We start from the raw sequence: 15457 nt of genomic DNA, 5'->3' as shown, positions 1-15457 counted from the left end.
ACATACATCGTTTTTATGTCAGCCATGTTGGCACTGAGTTAGGGTCGCTGAACAGAGTTAGGATTATCCGGGTGCATGGCGTGATACTGCTGCTAAAAATGTTGATTTGAAGCACTACTAAAAACGAGAAATGCACACCTTTACCACAGAATCAGTTCAGCATGCTAGTAGTCGTAGTCGGGGCGGTGGTGATCATGGCCGCAGTAGTAGTAGCAGTAGCAGTCGTAGTCGTAGCAGTCTGTTGTAGTCGTCGTAAAAGTAGTCGTGGTATCGTAGTAGAAGTAGTCGTAGCAGTCGTCGTCGTCGTAGTAGTACTTGTTATAGTAGCCGTCGTAAAAGTAGTCGTGGAAGTAATCGTAGTAGGAGTAGAAGTAGTCGTAGTAGTCGTCGTTGTCGTAGTAGTACTTGTTATAGTAGCCGTCGTAAAAGTAGTCGTGGAAGTAATCGTAGTAGGAGTAGAAGTAGTCGTAATAGTCGTCGTTGTCGTAGTAGTACTTGTTATAGTAGCCGTCGTAAAATTAGTCGTGGAAGTAATCGTAGTAGTAGTAGAAGTAGTCGTAGCAGTCGTCGTCGTCGTAGTAGTACTTGTTATAGTAGCCGTCGTAAAAGTAGTCGTGGAAGTAATCGTAGTAGTAGTAGAAGTAGTCGTAGCAGTCGTCGTCGTAGTAGTAGTACTTGTTATAGTAGCCGTCGTAAAAGTAGTCGTGGAAGTAATCGTAGTAGGAGTAGAAGTAGTCATAGTAGTCGTCGTTGTCGTAGTAGTACTTGTTATAGTAGCCGTCGTAAAAGTAGTCTTGGTAGTAATCGTAGTGGTAGTAGAAGTAGTCATAGCAGTCGTCGTTGCCGTAGTAGTTGTTATTGTAGTAGCCGTAGTAAAAGTAGTCGTAGAAGTAATCGTAGTAATCGTAGCAGTCGTCGTTTTCGTAGTAGTACTTGTTATAGTAGCCGTCGTAAAAGTAGTCGTTGAAGTAATCGTAGTAGGAGTAGAAGTAGTCGTAGTAGTCGTCGTTGTAGTAGTATTTATTGTAGTAATCGTAGTAAAAGTAGTTGTAGAAGTAATCGTAGTAGGAGTAGAAGTAGTCGTAGTAGTCGTCGTTATAGTAGTACTTGTTGTAGTAGCCGTAGTAAAAGTAGTCGTAGAAGTAATCGTAGTAGGAGTAGAAGTAGAAGTGGAAATCTCGTAGAAGTCTTTCGTTGTAGTTATGATTATTGTAGTCCTATCGGATGTAGTCAAAGTAGTAGTAATCGTTGTTGTAGTCGTACTTGCAGTAGTAGTAGTCGTAGTCGTAGTAGTAGTAGTTGTTTTAGTAGTTTTCAACGTTGTCGAATCCGTAGTCGTCATCGTCATTGTCGTCTCGTAGTCGTAGTAGTGAAATATGGTATGACAATTTTAATAAATGTTAAATCTAATTAATATACTCATTCTGTTTTCACATTCCATTAATTTTCCGCACTTGTTGAATTCTAATGTTGTACTAACCAATTTGTTATGATTACCAATTATGTATATGAGCTGTTTGAAAAACAATATTGGTTAAACGGAGAATCATTGGATGTATTCTATAAATCGAAAGTAAATACTGAATGATTTGTCTGCACCATGAAATTGTTGAACCTGTTATATAAATTATTTGGAGAAGGCTAGGCAGCATTAAGGTCTAACCAGGACCTAAGATTATAAAATTGTATTTGGAGACAAGGCACTAAATTCCAGCAAAGGACCAGCTTTTGACCATTTTACTGAGCAAATGTTTTCAATTACTAATGGCATGGCTGAATTTTGAGATGTCTCCAAAGTCAGTTTTATAACCGAACATTATGTTCTTTTAGGGAACTGTAGAATTTTACACATTAATTTTGAAATGTAACGCTTTATATAATTGGTTGTATGTATGTTGCCTCCTTGCTTAATATGTATTTATGATTATTATTTGTAAAATCTTGTAAAATTAGGGATATAAATGTATATAAAACATTTAATATGTATGTATTATGAAAAAAATACTGTCAAAATAGCAAGATTTGACAAAAAAAGCAGTGATAAGTCAAGAAGACCATTTTTTGCAAGTTAGTGTTTTATTTTCATTAACTGAGCCCTAAAGCTTTTACGGGCTAGTTTGTTCTAAACATTAACATAGATAACCACATTGAATAATTTACTTGGGTCAATCGTATTCTGAATCGTATAATATTTTACTGTTATGGTTACGGGTACGACAAAATGTTAGATTAATGTGAAAATTGTGAGATAATATGCTAACGATACCAACTTTCTCACGACAGGTGATGCTAATGTATGACACACTCGTTAAAAGTGTGCCTCCAGAATTTTCAATTTCCATTAGTAACTGTTACTCAAGTTTCAAACAAAGTGATTCAATGACTCGAAGGTGTGTATATCTTCAGCGTTCTTATAGTTAAAACGCCCCATTTAATTTTATTGAAATGTTAACATAACAAAAATCTCCGTCTAAAGTAAACTAAACCGCGCCTTGTTCAGTCTCTTTGATTTCATTGGCTGGTCTAATCTTCACTCGTGGGCGAAGAACGTTTTAATTTTATTAGCAGTTTGTATTTGGCAGTGGTTCCGCCTCCTTGAACATTGCTGATTCAAAGTAGGCGTATCTATGAATTCCCATTAAGTTTGAACCACTTCGTGATTAAGTGAGATTAAGTGACTCATTCTTTTCCGTTATGAAGTAATATGAGAATAAGTTTGTTACTTTTCTGTAAAAATAATAAAAAAGATATTTCAACTATAATGTATGTGCCAACCCTTTTTCTACTGCGTTAGCAATGCAATAGAAATTCGACTATCCTATATTTTCTGCGTTAGCAACGCATTGCAAATTTGAAAACCCTTGTTTTACTGCATAAGCCACTCATTAGAAATTTGATGTAAAAATAGAAGCAAATTAGCTGTCTGTTACATCATGTTAAAAATATACCAATTTTGATAGTACTTAAGTTATCTGTTAATCGCATCAGTGTCATTGTTTTTGTTTTTGTTGTTTTTTTTACAAGAAGGGTGATAATTGAGCCGCGCCATGAGAAAACTAAAATAAATAGTGAGTTTGCGACCAGCATGGATCCAGACCAGCCTGCGCATCCGCGCAGTCTAGTCAGGATCCATTATGTTCACTAACGGTTTCTCTGATTGCAATAGGGTTTGAAAGCGAACAGCATGGATCCTGACCAGACTGTGCGGATGCGCAGGCTGATCTGGATACATGCTGTTCGCAAACGCACTATGTTGGTTTTCTCATGGTGCGGCTCATTTAGATGAGGGCAACGTTTCCAGTTTGAATATCCTCGTTATATCTTTTTTATGTCAGCCGGGTTAAGTAACATTTAAAACAGTTACTTCAAAATCAGACTTTGACAGGATGTGATAATGTTTCATATGGTTTTGATTGAAGTATTTTCTTGTAATATATGATATTGGAGGATCAGTAATATTTTTATACATGAAGCAAGAAAAATCAAACATTAAAACTACCTTTAATTCAAGATTTAACTACAGTTTATATTAAAATTAACTGCGATAACTCAGTTCAATATAAACAACAGGGATTGGAATTTCATTTACAAGATACCATTTACTTGTACAATGGATTCTAAATCACAATGGTTTCAAGTTAGAATTCATCATAGAATAATTGCTACAAATCACTTATTATCAAAAATAGGTCTTCGAGATAACAATTTGTGTACTTTCTGTGGGAGACTCCCAGAGACTATGGAACACTTATTTTGGGAATTTGAAACAACTCAAACTTTTATACAAAATGTCAAGGGATTTATTTATCAAAAATGCAACATTAATATCTTCGATTGGACAAAGGAAAATGTATTATTTGGATTTAGGCGATCAAACGATGCGTTCAGTGCCATAATGTTGACAATTAAATTTCACATATATCAGTCAAGGATAAAATCTTCTCTCCCAAATGTAGAATCGTTAAAAAAAACAAAACTTTCTACACTAATCAGCACAGAGAAACTAAATGCCCTGAAAAACATTCACTTTAGAGAAATTTGATAAAATATAGGAATTATACAAACCTCTGATTGCAGACAACTATAGGTACCGTGTAATTATAATTGTGACAGGATACATTAGTATTTTTACCATATCCTAACCTGGTACCACATGCTCTATTGAACATGGATTTGCCATATCTCTAACCCACCCTTTTGAAACAAACATCTTTTTTCTTTCGGGTACTAGATAAAAATAGGGGGGAAAACCCCCACTCAGCTACTCTAGGTCTTTTTATTTCCTTTATTTCTCTATAAAAAGAAGCAAAGCTATGAACAGATTGCTTATCAATATCTGATATGTACACAAAATGATTAGGTAATGTTAGAAATTTGCCCACGTCATCTACACCCCCTCATACAGAGTTTGAGGTGTACATAGAGATGATAATGTCAGTCGGTCTTTCGCACACCTGTCAACATATTTATAAGGAAGCTAGAGAAAATATGTGCACCAGCACACCGTAAGCTTTTTGCCTAAGCCTAACAGAGTTCTTCCCCTTGGACAAGTCAATATAAGCCAAACACAGTTCTTCCCCCTGGCCCATGTATAGGATATAAGACGAAAACGATCCAATATGTAAAAAAATACTGGACTGTCCGAAGCGCGTTGGCGCTGAGGACCGTCCAGTATTTTACATATTGGATCGTTTGAGGCTTATATCTTACTTAAAACATTGTTTTTATGACATAACCAATAAAAAATTACGTATAAACCATTGACGTGAAATGTTCTTAAATTAATTCGGTTTTTATTCACTTTACCGCATTTGATTATAGTTGCTTTATGAAATACTCTGTAGAGCCTCATGACTATTTTACGCACGTTTTTCTCATAATGCACGTCTGCGTTTTTCTCTGGTTTCTCGCCTTCGTAATATTAGACTTTCGTTAGCCCGGGATTCTCGTGATGCTATTAACTGTGTTTTACACATGCACGGAATAAGCAGTCGTATTCTCACGAGTGACGGCAGCAGGAAAGAAATTTTGTGACATTTTAAAAACAAAAAACTGGATTTATTTTAATTCATGGCAAGGGTAAAGTGATTCTGTTCTTTTTATTTAATTGTGTACAAGGAAACTTCCTTTGTGTTTAAATTTACAAGGGTACGGCGGATGAGGATAATGTTTCACTGAAAAGGTAGTTGGAATCGGCAACTGGAGAAAATAACTGCTGCATGTGCACTAAATGAGAAAATGGGTTGTTTGTTTACATGCCTAGCAATATACTGTTGTGATTTATTAGTTCAGTGACAGTTTTTGTTGGGTTGTAAATGAATTTGACCGAAAATCTTCAAATTTAGTGCAAGAAGACTTACAGAACAGACATTTTTAATATATTATCCGATACAGCTACTGGTAAGTCCAAATCATACTAAACTTGTGATATTATTTTCGTTCCTTTTAACTGATTAATACACGATGCATAGTGGCGAGGTGGAAGCTGAAAACTAAGGAAAACTTGCTTTCAATATGAATTTTGTTTATGCACTTGAAGCTACTCTTATTTAAGTTATCACAATGGATGACAGTGCCTGAGGCATCCAAAGGGGAAAAACATTTAATGTAGTCTCAACTGGAATACTGAAAAATATATTTGATATCATTCACTTTGAATCTATTAGATTTTTTTTCACTAAAATCTCAGTATTTCATAAAAAACATAAAATAAAATAGAATATACGAGTACAAAATTAAAAGATATTTCGACAAAACTAAGGTTCATGTAAGTACATGTGTCCCTTAGTTGCAGTTGTTTTTCTTTTCCAATAGGCAATCTCACAGATTGAACAAATGTAAGCAAATGCTTCACACTGGCTTCAAACACAAGAAATGAAGGCAATTTATTCTGCGTAGGGTGCTATAAACGTTTATATTTTGAAAGGAACATCCTGTTTCTTTTACAGTTTTTTTTCAATACGGATGTAATACTCGAATAAACATGAACTGTAACTGTCAATACCAACACCAAAAATATGAGCTGCACCATGAGAAAACCAGCATAGTGGTTTTGCGATCAGCATGGATCCAGACCAGCCTGCGCAGTCTGGTCAGGATACATGCTGGTCGCTTTCTAAGCCTACTGCAATTAGACAAACTGTTATCGAAGAGCATGGATCCTGACCAGACTACGCGGATGCGCTGGCTGGTCTTGATCCATGCTGGTCGCAAACGCACTATGTTGGTTTTCACATGGCGCGGCTCATATCATTTATAGGGGTTTACACGAACATCCAGAAACGTGTAAGCATTTGTTTAGATTTTTTCTATGTACAGATGTACGGATAAATTCGGAAAATGTGGATTGTGACATAACAAAAAATGAGCTATATATGAGGATGCAATGATTCACTTAACTTTAGTCAATCGTAAATTATTACTATTATTTTTTTATGCTCCCCGAATGGCGAGCATAATTTATAGTTGCCATTTTGTCCGTCTGTCCGTCCGTCCGTCTGGACTATAACTTGAAAAGTATTAACGGCATTTTATTGAAATTTCACATAATCATAGAGGCCATTGAGACAAAAAGCAGTGTCAAAGAACCATAACTCTACCTTACCTAGCTTTTGAATTACCTCCCTTTATTATACAAAATAAGGCTTGTCTGGAGCATTACTTGAAAAGTATTTAAGACATTTCATTGAAACTTCACAAAATGATAAAGGCCATTGACAGTACAGCTTCAAAGAACTATCATGATTGGTCTTATAGAACTGCTTTTTAAACAGAGGAATAAATTCTTAAATTTTTAAAACTGAAAACTGTGTGTGTTCGGGTTTAACGTCTTTTTCAGCAATTTTTCTGTCATATAAACGACGGTGTCTACTTGTAGCAGTGAGCACAATGCCCAACTTTATAGTGCTGCCTCACGTAGCCTGATACCCCACCCAGTCACATTATACTGACACCGGGCTGACCAGTCCTAGCACTATCCTCTTAATGCTGAGCACCAAGCGAGGAAGCTACCAGTACCATTTTTACGTCTTTGGTATGACGCGGCCGGGGATTGAACCCACGACCTCCCGCACTCAAAACGGACGCCCTACCACTAGGCTACCGAGGTGGTAAAACTGAAACGTGAACAATATTGAGGAAATTGTTGCTCTAAGAAGTTGTCGTTTAGGGAGTAAGACTACGTTGACGCATGCAAAAAATGTATAATGCTATTTTTAAATTTTTGCGATTTTGTCCATATTATTAGGCATCTAGATCTATACATAAAACTAGGTTTTGATATTAATTTTCCTTTTTATTATCAGTACTGTGTTATTACATTGGACTGTTTTCATTTGATTACAATACTCATGTATCTCTATGGAATTACACTATTGATAAATATTGGACTACACGAGGACATTGATTCTGTATATAAATCGTTTTCCTCGTGCAGTCCAATATTAAATACACGGTCCAATATCAAAATAATATTGGACTCCACGTGGAAAATACTATACTAAGTCCCATTGAAAGTAGTCCAATATTAGAAATACAGTACTGCGAGTACAAAGGAGTGACGTCATGACAATATTTTAAGTCAATATAATACATGTATTATTTTTCTCTTTTGTTTCCGATAGAAACATATCTGGGTGTAAAAATCAAGTGTAATTTTATGCTTCACATTTATATACATCACTCCAAGGTCATTGGAGTAATATTATTTGACCTCATTAGTTAGACAAATGTTTCTTTCTATATCAGGTAGTATCAAATGATGTAATCAAAGCGGATTTAAGATGTGTTTTTTTTACCTTACTTTGACCCTAGCATTCTTAAATTAGTTTACTTAAAACTACTCTGTCTTTTAGAAGGCTACACTAAAGATGACGAAAAGGTTCCTCAATGCTTGGTAGAAGAATGCAAAGTGGACTGCGAGAATGTGCTTCAATTCTGTAAAAGGGTTATTTATGTATTAATTCTTTATCATTTAGATATTGTTTAACATGACAAATTATACCTTTATAGATAGTATTTTACTTGACTACTAGATGAATTTTTGATGTTACTATAATCTTCTAACATGAATTTTCCATACAACATACTAATATTTGAATTCGTTTTGTGTATACCTATGATGTTTTTGCACGAATATATATATATATATATAAACAACTATGCGATAACTACAAAGCATTTTCAAGAAAACAATTCTTAATTTAAATAGGACGGGTTATGAAATTTCCTTATTTATTTATTTTTCTTATTGTGTCGCTACGCTCTAACGGACATATAATTTTGGTTTATGTGGAACCTCCATTTAACCGTTGTTACAGCATTTACGAAACTATAAACTATAAACTGTCGTATTAACATGATTTGTTTCTTTTCTTCTTCATTTTTAAAAAAAAAATAACGATACATATCTCGTAGCACTTTAAATTAATATTACTATTTATATTATAAACTATTGTCATAATTGAAATGTATTTGCCTTTTCCTTCGCAATACATAACTTACAATAGAGTGGTGCTGAGATGCCCCACAACTAAACCCTCTCCCCCGCCTCCCCTGCAATCCCAACCCACTGCCGCGCTTTGTGCCGCTCTTGGCCATCTTTAAGCACTCTAAACAATGAATTATAATTCTGTTGCTATCTAAATGCAGTGGTATAAGCGGTTTAAGGAAATACTAAGGAAGTACTGAGTCTTGATTTTCATATATAGATGGACATTTTAACGTAAAATCCTTGTGGATGGAGAGATTGGGTCAAGCTTTTCGTCGCCTTAACTAAGGTTGTTGGTTGTGGTTGGACAACATTATAGAAACCAACGCGGGGAGTATTTGAGACTTTGAGGTAAACGGTGTTAACATCAGTTCAAAGGTTTTCACTGTTGACATTTGAAATGTATGTAGAAAAACATACGAGTGCACAAATGTAGTTTTAAAAGAAACTAAATTGGAGATAAGGTAATGACTGCATCTTCTGTAATTTTTAATGTACAAGGATTTGCTTCATGTGAAAACACTGTTAAAGTAGTTGTATAATGACTAAGTTAATATATATTTTTTAAATGAATACTTCAGAAAACTCAAAATAGATTAGAAAGAACATTTGTGGTCATATACCGTTAGTAAAATATAATAAAAAAAGATTTGCATTTAAACTATGTAATCGGAGGCAAAAATCAAGTTTTAGATAAGTACAATACAGCTGTAGGACATTAATGATTTATAGTATGTGATGAAGACTAGGCTGATGTTTAGCAAATATGCAGGCTGAATTTTAGTAAAATTTCGTTCAAATATAAAGTGTATAAATGAGTTTTAATCTTTCCTAGTGCAAGAAATGGAAAAAAAACAACAAACAAACAAGAACTGACCACCAGAGTGCAAAGTATAAAGTATACTAGTGTATGCTGTAAATGTTTTAAATTGTAATGATGTACAGCATAGCCAGATTTGTATGTGGATAACGAAAAGTCAAATATATGTATAATGAAATTGTTGGTACAATCATGTAGGTGTGTTTGCGTATTGTATGTGTACAGGTAGCAAACCTTGTCCGTATGTTTTTCAAAAGCACAGAACACCACAAACACAGCCAGCCACAGAGTCACGCAAGTCTTGTTTGTGTTCAAGGCATAAAGGCGCATGGGAACTATCTAAAAAGTGGCTGTTTAACACCACGTTCAACACGACATATTGCCACGTTCACATATCTTTGAAACATGTATTTCACAAGTTCTATGTTCCCTGTCTAGCTCTAGTATTTGTATAACATTTCAGTTGGGCATTGGAGATTACACAAGATTTCCTACAGGCACATTAGTAGCCCTGGAAGCACTTGAGGGTATTTGCAGAAGAATTAAGTCTGTGCTGTAAGTATTCACTCTCTATTTTGTACTGGCGTTGAACTCTCGTCAGCTCAAATCTTAGACTTAAACCGGATGCCAAATTGTGCATGTATACTCTTTCGTCATATTCCCGTGACAGTTTTGAAATTTTAACACTCTTTATTTGCCTATAGAACATCGTTTGATGAAACAGCACTTATAGTGGTTTGATGTTTTGGGCTTTCATATCCCTTATTGTTTTTGCAACGTTGGCACTGGCATCTTTATAAAAGGTTTTAATTTTCACATATTTATTATTATTATAATACCAGATTTATATAGCGCCCTTTTCATGATCAATTTCACGTTCAAAGGCGCTTTACATAGTTCAAATGCAGCCACACAGGGCGCATAATTCATCCTTTATTAGTACAGACACAGAGCGATCTGACCAGAGGAACAGAGTGAGACAAAACCCCCACGACAGAGAGATCAGAAATCAGATACAGGCTCGACCGGCTAACTTACCTTAGCTCGTTGCGAATAGACAGCCTGGTTCTTTAACGTGCCCAGTTTATAGCACTGATACACGCAAGGATTGCCTGGGTTCCTGACCAGTACACCTCTAGTTGGGTGGGAAACACTGAAAAGCGTTTTTGAAAATTTCCGAGTAGCTGCCGGGGATCGAACCCCCGACCTCAGGATTGGAAGGCCAGTGTGCAAACCACTGAGCTCTCCGTCCACCACATATTTAATGTCTGTATGAGAGTTTAGTGCTTTCACAATTTTTCCTACAGGCACTGTGATTGCCCTGGAAGCATATGAGGATATTTCCAGAAGACTTCAGTCTGTGCTGTAAGTATTCACTTTCTATCTTGTACTGGCTGTAAAGTCTTGTCAGCTCAAGACATTCCCTTTCACGTAAAACGGATGCTAAAGTTTGCATGTATATTCTTTGTTATATCCCCATGGTAGGTTTTAAATTTTGATAATCTTTATTTTCTTATTGAAACTTCTAATTTGATGAAACAGAAATAACAGTGTTCAAAATTGATATTTTCCTGTTTTGGGGCTTTCACATCTCTTATTGTTTTCGCAGTTTGGACACTGGCAATGGCACGTACTATTTGGTGTTAATGAGATAAATTAGTGATTTTGTCAGTATATAATTTATATTATTTTTAAACAAGTTGACATTTGTGTCCTTTTTTCTTATTTAATAGTATATGTGATATTTGCATGTATTTTATCAGTATCGCTAGGTACAGATGGGCATTATAATTGGCAGAAGTATTTTCCTGTCGAAGAATTTACAATAAGCTGTACCAAAATGTCAGTAATTAGCAGTTTTGATTAAGATGTCAATATGGCTGTTTGAATAACTTCCCTTGGATAAGTAAAATTTACTAAACAGCCCTAAGTCCGTGTTGTGCAAATAAAGTGACACGGTAGATTACAAATTAATAATCTATCTATTCATTGATATTTGATTGAATATTTTCCTTCTTTGCCAGATAAGGTATTAAATATTTTTACCATTTTAAAAAGTATGTTTTACACCAAAAGTTATTAAATGACGCAGAGTAGTGAAATAAACATTCCATTTTCATTTTTTTTTATTTGGAAAAAGAAGTAATTCCAGTCACTCAACCATTCACTGATATAACACAACAAAAGTATTGTTTTGAATCAAATGGTCAGAATTGTTTGCTATTTATATTGCAACGGGGTAGATCTTTTAAATTCATAATATCGACATTTTTGATGAAGTAGACATACTTTACCTACCTCTATGAACTCGGAAAACATTGAAATGACTCCGTTTACAGTTGGGATTACCTAAGTTGAGATACTTCGTGAAAAAAAAATGTTTTGATTAATTTTCATTTTTTGGACTTGTTTGGATTCAAGTCTTTGTCGCAGGCAGGCATATTTGTCTGTATCAAAGATTTACTTGAGCGTCTTTTCGGCTCACGAAAACAATTGTTTTATACGCTGAAGATGCTTTTGTTTCGTTTAATCCGATATTTTGAAGTCTGAAATCTGTGAGGGCCTATCGATGTTGTTGTTTAAGGTAACGACATACCAGGGTCAACACGACGTTACCTCGTTCACATATCTCTGAAACATATGTTTCACACGTTCCATGTTTAATGTCTAGCTCAGAAAGTATTTCCTACAAGTACCATGTCACTTGAGGATATTTTCAGAAGAATTCAGTCTGTGCTGTAAGTGTTCTCTCTCTTTGGTAATGGTAGGGGAGTCTCGTCAGCTCGGATGTCAAATTGTGCCTGTATACTCCTTTGTCATATCCCCATTTTAACACATTTCATTTGCTTATAGAAACTTATCATTTGATGAAACAGCACTTATAGTGTTATAAATTCCTATTTTCTTGTTCATTGCATTTATATCTCATATTGTTTTTGCAATGTTTGCACTGGCATCTTCTGAAATGGTGACTATTATCAAATATTTTTGTCTGTGAAGGAGTTTAGTGCTTTCTTCAATTATGTTACTTCAAAGGAAATGATTGAGTGTTTAGTGCTTCTGTTCTATCTACAACTTCCTGTGTCATAGGTTCAGCGTCGATACAAGCAGCTTTTGTTGGTGTCTTGTGGTGGATTGCTCGATAATTGGTGGTGAGTCCTTCCCGCGGCCGATGGTTTAGAATTCGTTGTCCAGTTCAAACCTATCTGCCTTTGATGTGGTTAAACTATTTGGTTGGCGTAAATTTCTTAATTTTGCAGATAGTTGAATCATTATCTGTCCTTAGGGGATCGGCTGTGTTCTAACATGCCGCACGTGTAAATGCACGGAGGGCCTGGTTTCCTCCACAAATTAAAGCATGGAAAGTCGCCATATACCTAATATATTGTCCGGTGCGACGTTAAACCCAACAAAATAAAATAAATAAATCGATAATTGGTAACTCTTGGTAGCAGTTTCACTTCCACCTTGCGGCCGACTGGTGTATAGAACATCATACACCACGTCTGCTCCTAGTTGCAGCCTGACTCTGCCTTTATTCGCTGATTATATATTTTGTGTTTCGCACCATTTGCTGTTTAATTATTTCTTGAAATTTTGCAGATAGTTGAATCATTATCCTGTCCATTTAGTGCGGATCTAGTGCATGAATGTTCAAACATGCCAGCAAAAGTCGTAAATCAGTGGTGTCCAGTTTCGACTTTATCGCAGTCAAATGTAAAGCAAAGGCTAGAACATTAATTACTAATTATAAATCCATTAACCCCGCTCATGAAACCTCTTAAAGGCAGTTCGCATTGGTTGTCTGTTCAGTCTAATTATAATCATCTCCTATTAACTACTGGATCCACTGGAAACCAGACCAGAAAGAAGACACATTACTCTCTCCTTCTGTTGAGAGTAAATCAATTATTCTCTAAACTCTCATTACTGGATAAAAGACAACAAACACAAACCATTTAGGAACGAGAATCATATTTGGCAGTATATATCTATACAAATAAATTTCACTGAGCGGGACATCGAGCCCAGACCTCTCCTCTTCTCTTGCTTGACTGTCTGTATTGACTTGTATGGTCTGTATTGGTCTGTATCTTATCCGATGGATAAATCTGAAAAGCTAAAAGGACTTGAATAACTATGTTCGATTATACATTTAATCAAGTGTTGCGTACAATATTTCTGTCAATCCGCTAGGACAAGGAATCTACAAAAAAGACTATATTTAAATGGAGTTCACTCCAAACATATTTATAAACTGTGAATCGCGCTCTATTCAGAGTACTCCCTTGATTTGAGAAAACCTAAAGAAAAGTAAGCTATTATCATATATAAAACATTATACACATTCATACAAACATCTTCCTTAAAAAATATATATTAAAATACTGTCCCATTTTCTTCGACTGCGTATAGATATCTACTTAAAATTATTTCACAATTGAAATTTAAAGTTTAAAAACCGATTCCAGGGAGGGAAGGGTGGGCATGAGAAATGAATGTGTACTGCCAAATAGTCTTCTCTAGATGGTGAAAAACAAGTTACACTCGGTATATATACCCCACTACACAAACGCATGAAATACACGAGCAAGTTACTGAACTAAAACCAATACCGTAAACCCAGTCATTTTCGTAACCAGAATAATTTTATTTACTCTCTCCTTCTGTTGAGAGTAAATCAATTATTCTCTAAACTCTCATTACTGGATAAAAGACAACAAACACAAACCATTTAGGAACGAGAATCATATTTGGCAGTATATATCTAGACAAAACAAAGAGAGAGAAAATATAACCTGATTGATACATTTTACCTTCAATCAGCAGCTCTGTAGATTGATTCTAATCAAACAAGTCATGAACTCCTCATAAAATCCTCGAAATGAACTTCTGAAAAGATCGGCTACTCTACTGTCTTAATAACGGCTGATACCTATAAACAACAAGCAGCTTTCTTCATATGTATTATCCCTTGATGCTTGAGAGAACACTAAACCCCGTCATTCTATCGTCTATGGATACATCGTGATCGCCTGAAACTCGAAACATTTAAATGAGTTACAACAATCCTTAATTCAAACACGTGCACATCTCTACCGGACGGCACATTCCCGATATCTCAACACATTCGGAGTTGTCAAACGGCACTTGCCTGATATCAACACATCCAGATTTGTCAAACGACACATGTCTGATATCTCATCACATTCAGACTGTCAAACGGCGCTTGTCTGATGTCTCAACACTTTCAGACTTGTCAAACGACACTTGTCTGATATCTCAACACATCCAGACTTGTCAAACGGCACATGTCTGATATCTCAACACTTTCGGACTTGCCAAACGGCACTTGTCTGATATCTCGTCACATCCAGACTTGTCAAACGACACATGTCTGATATCTCAACACTTTCAGACTTGCCAAACGGCACTTGTCTGATATCTCATCACATCCAGACTTGTCAAACGACACTTGTCTGATATCTCAACACATCCAGACTTGTCAAACGACACTTGTCTGATATCTCAACAGATACAAACTTGCCAAAGGGCACATGTCTAATATCTCAACAAACATCAATTAACATACAAAATTAACAGTTTATATCGCTCGAATATTAACATTACTTCAATTATAAATGAAAACTAATCTGAACGAACTCCGTTAGTACGATGATATACATACAAAAGAATCACAATCGACCAAATAGTTTAAGTTCAGCAAGAAAATAGATATATAATTATATATACTGATACTTACTTAGTAACGGCTGATACCTATCAACAACAAGCAGTTTTCATCATATCTATTATCCCTTAATGTTAGAGAGAGCACCAAACCCCGTTATTCTATCATCCATGGATACATCGCGATCGCCTGAAACTCAAAACATTTAAATTAGATTTCGAATACACGTGTACGTCTCTACCGGACGGCACATTCCTGATCTCAATATCCCTCAACACACTTATCCTCAGACTTGCCAAACGAATTGCGACACTTAGACTGCCTTGATATCTCAACACATTCAGACCTGTCCAAACGGGCACTTGTCTGATATCTCAACACATTCAGACTTGCCAAACGGCACTTGTCTGATATCTCAACACATTCAGACCTGCCAAACGGCACTTGTCCGATATCT

The 15457-nt window shown here is 35.6% G+C and overlaps 1 protein-coding gene across 1 annotated transcript; it reads right to left on the bottom strand.

Moving 5' to 3' along the window:
• Positions 1-518: 518 nt before the first annotated feature.
• Positions 519-11966, bottom strand: LOC123558560 (putative eggshell protein). The gene is made up of 2 exons (XM_045350432.2): positions 11925-11966; positions 519-1217 (listed from the first exon to the last, which is right to left on the bottom strand). The coding sequence occupies exons 1-2, from the start codon at positions 11964-11966 to the stop codon at positions 519-521; spliced, it is 741 nt and encodes a 246-aa protein (XP_045206367.2).
• Positions 11967-15457: the final 3491 nt, after the last annotated feature.

This window comes from Mercenaria mercenaria, chromosome 5 (assembly GCF_021730395.1).
Source record: "Mercenaria mercenaria strain notata chromosome 5, MADL_Memer_1, whole genome shotgun sequence".
NCBI classification, from domain to species: Eukaryota; Metazoa; Mollusca; class Bivalvia; order Venerida; family Veneridae; genus Mercenaria; species Mercenaria mercenaria.
The sequence above is the reverse complement of the archived record's forward strand: the minus strand, read 5'-3'. Positions and strand labels throughout refer to the sequence as shown.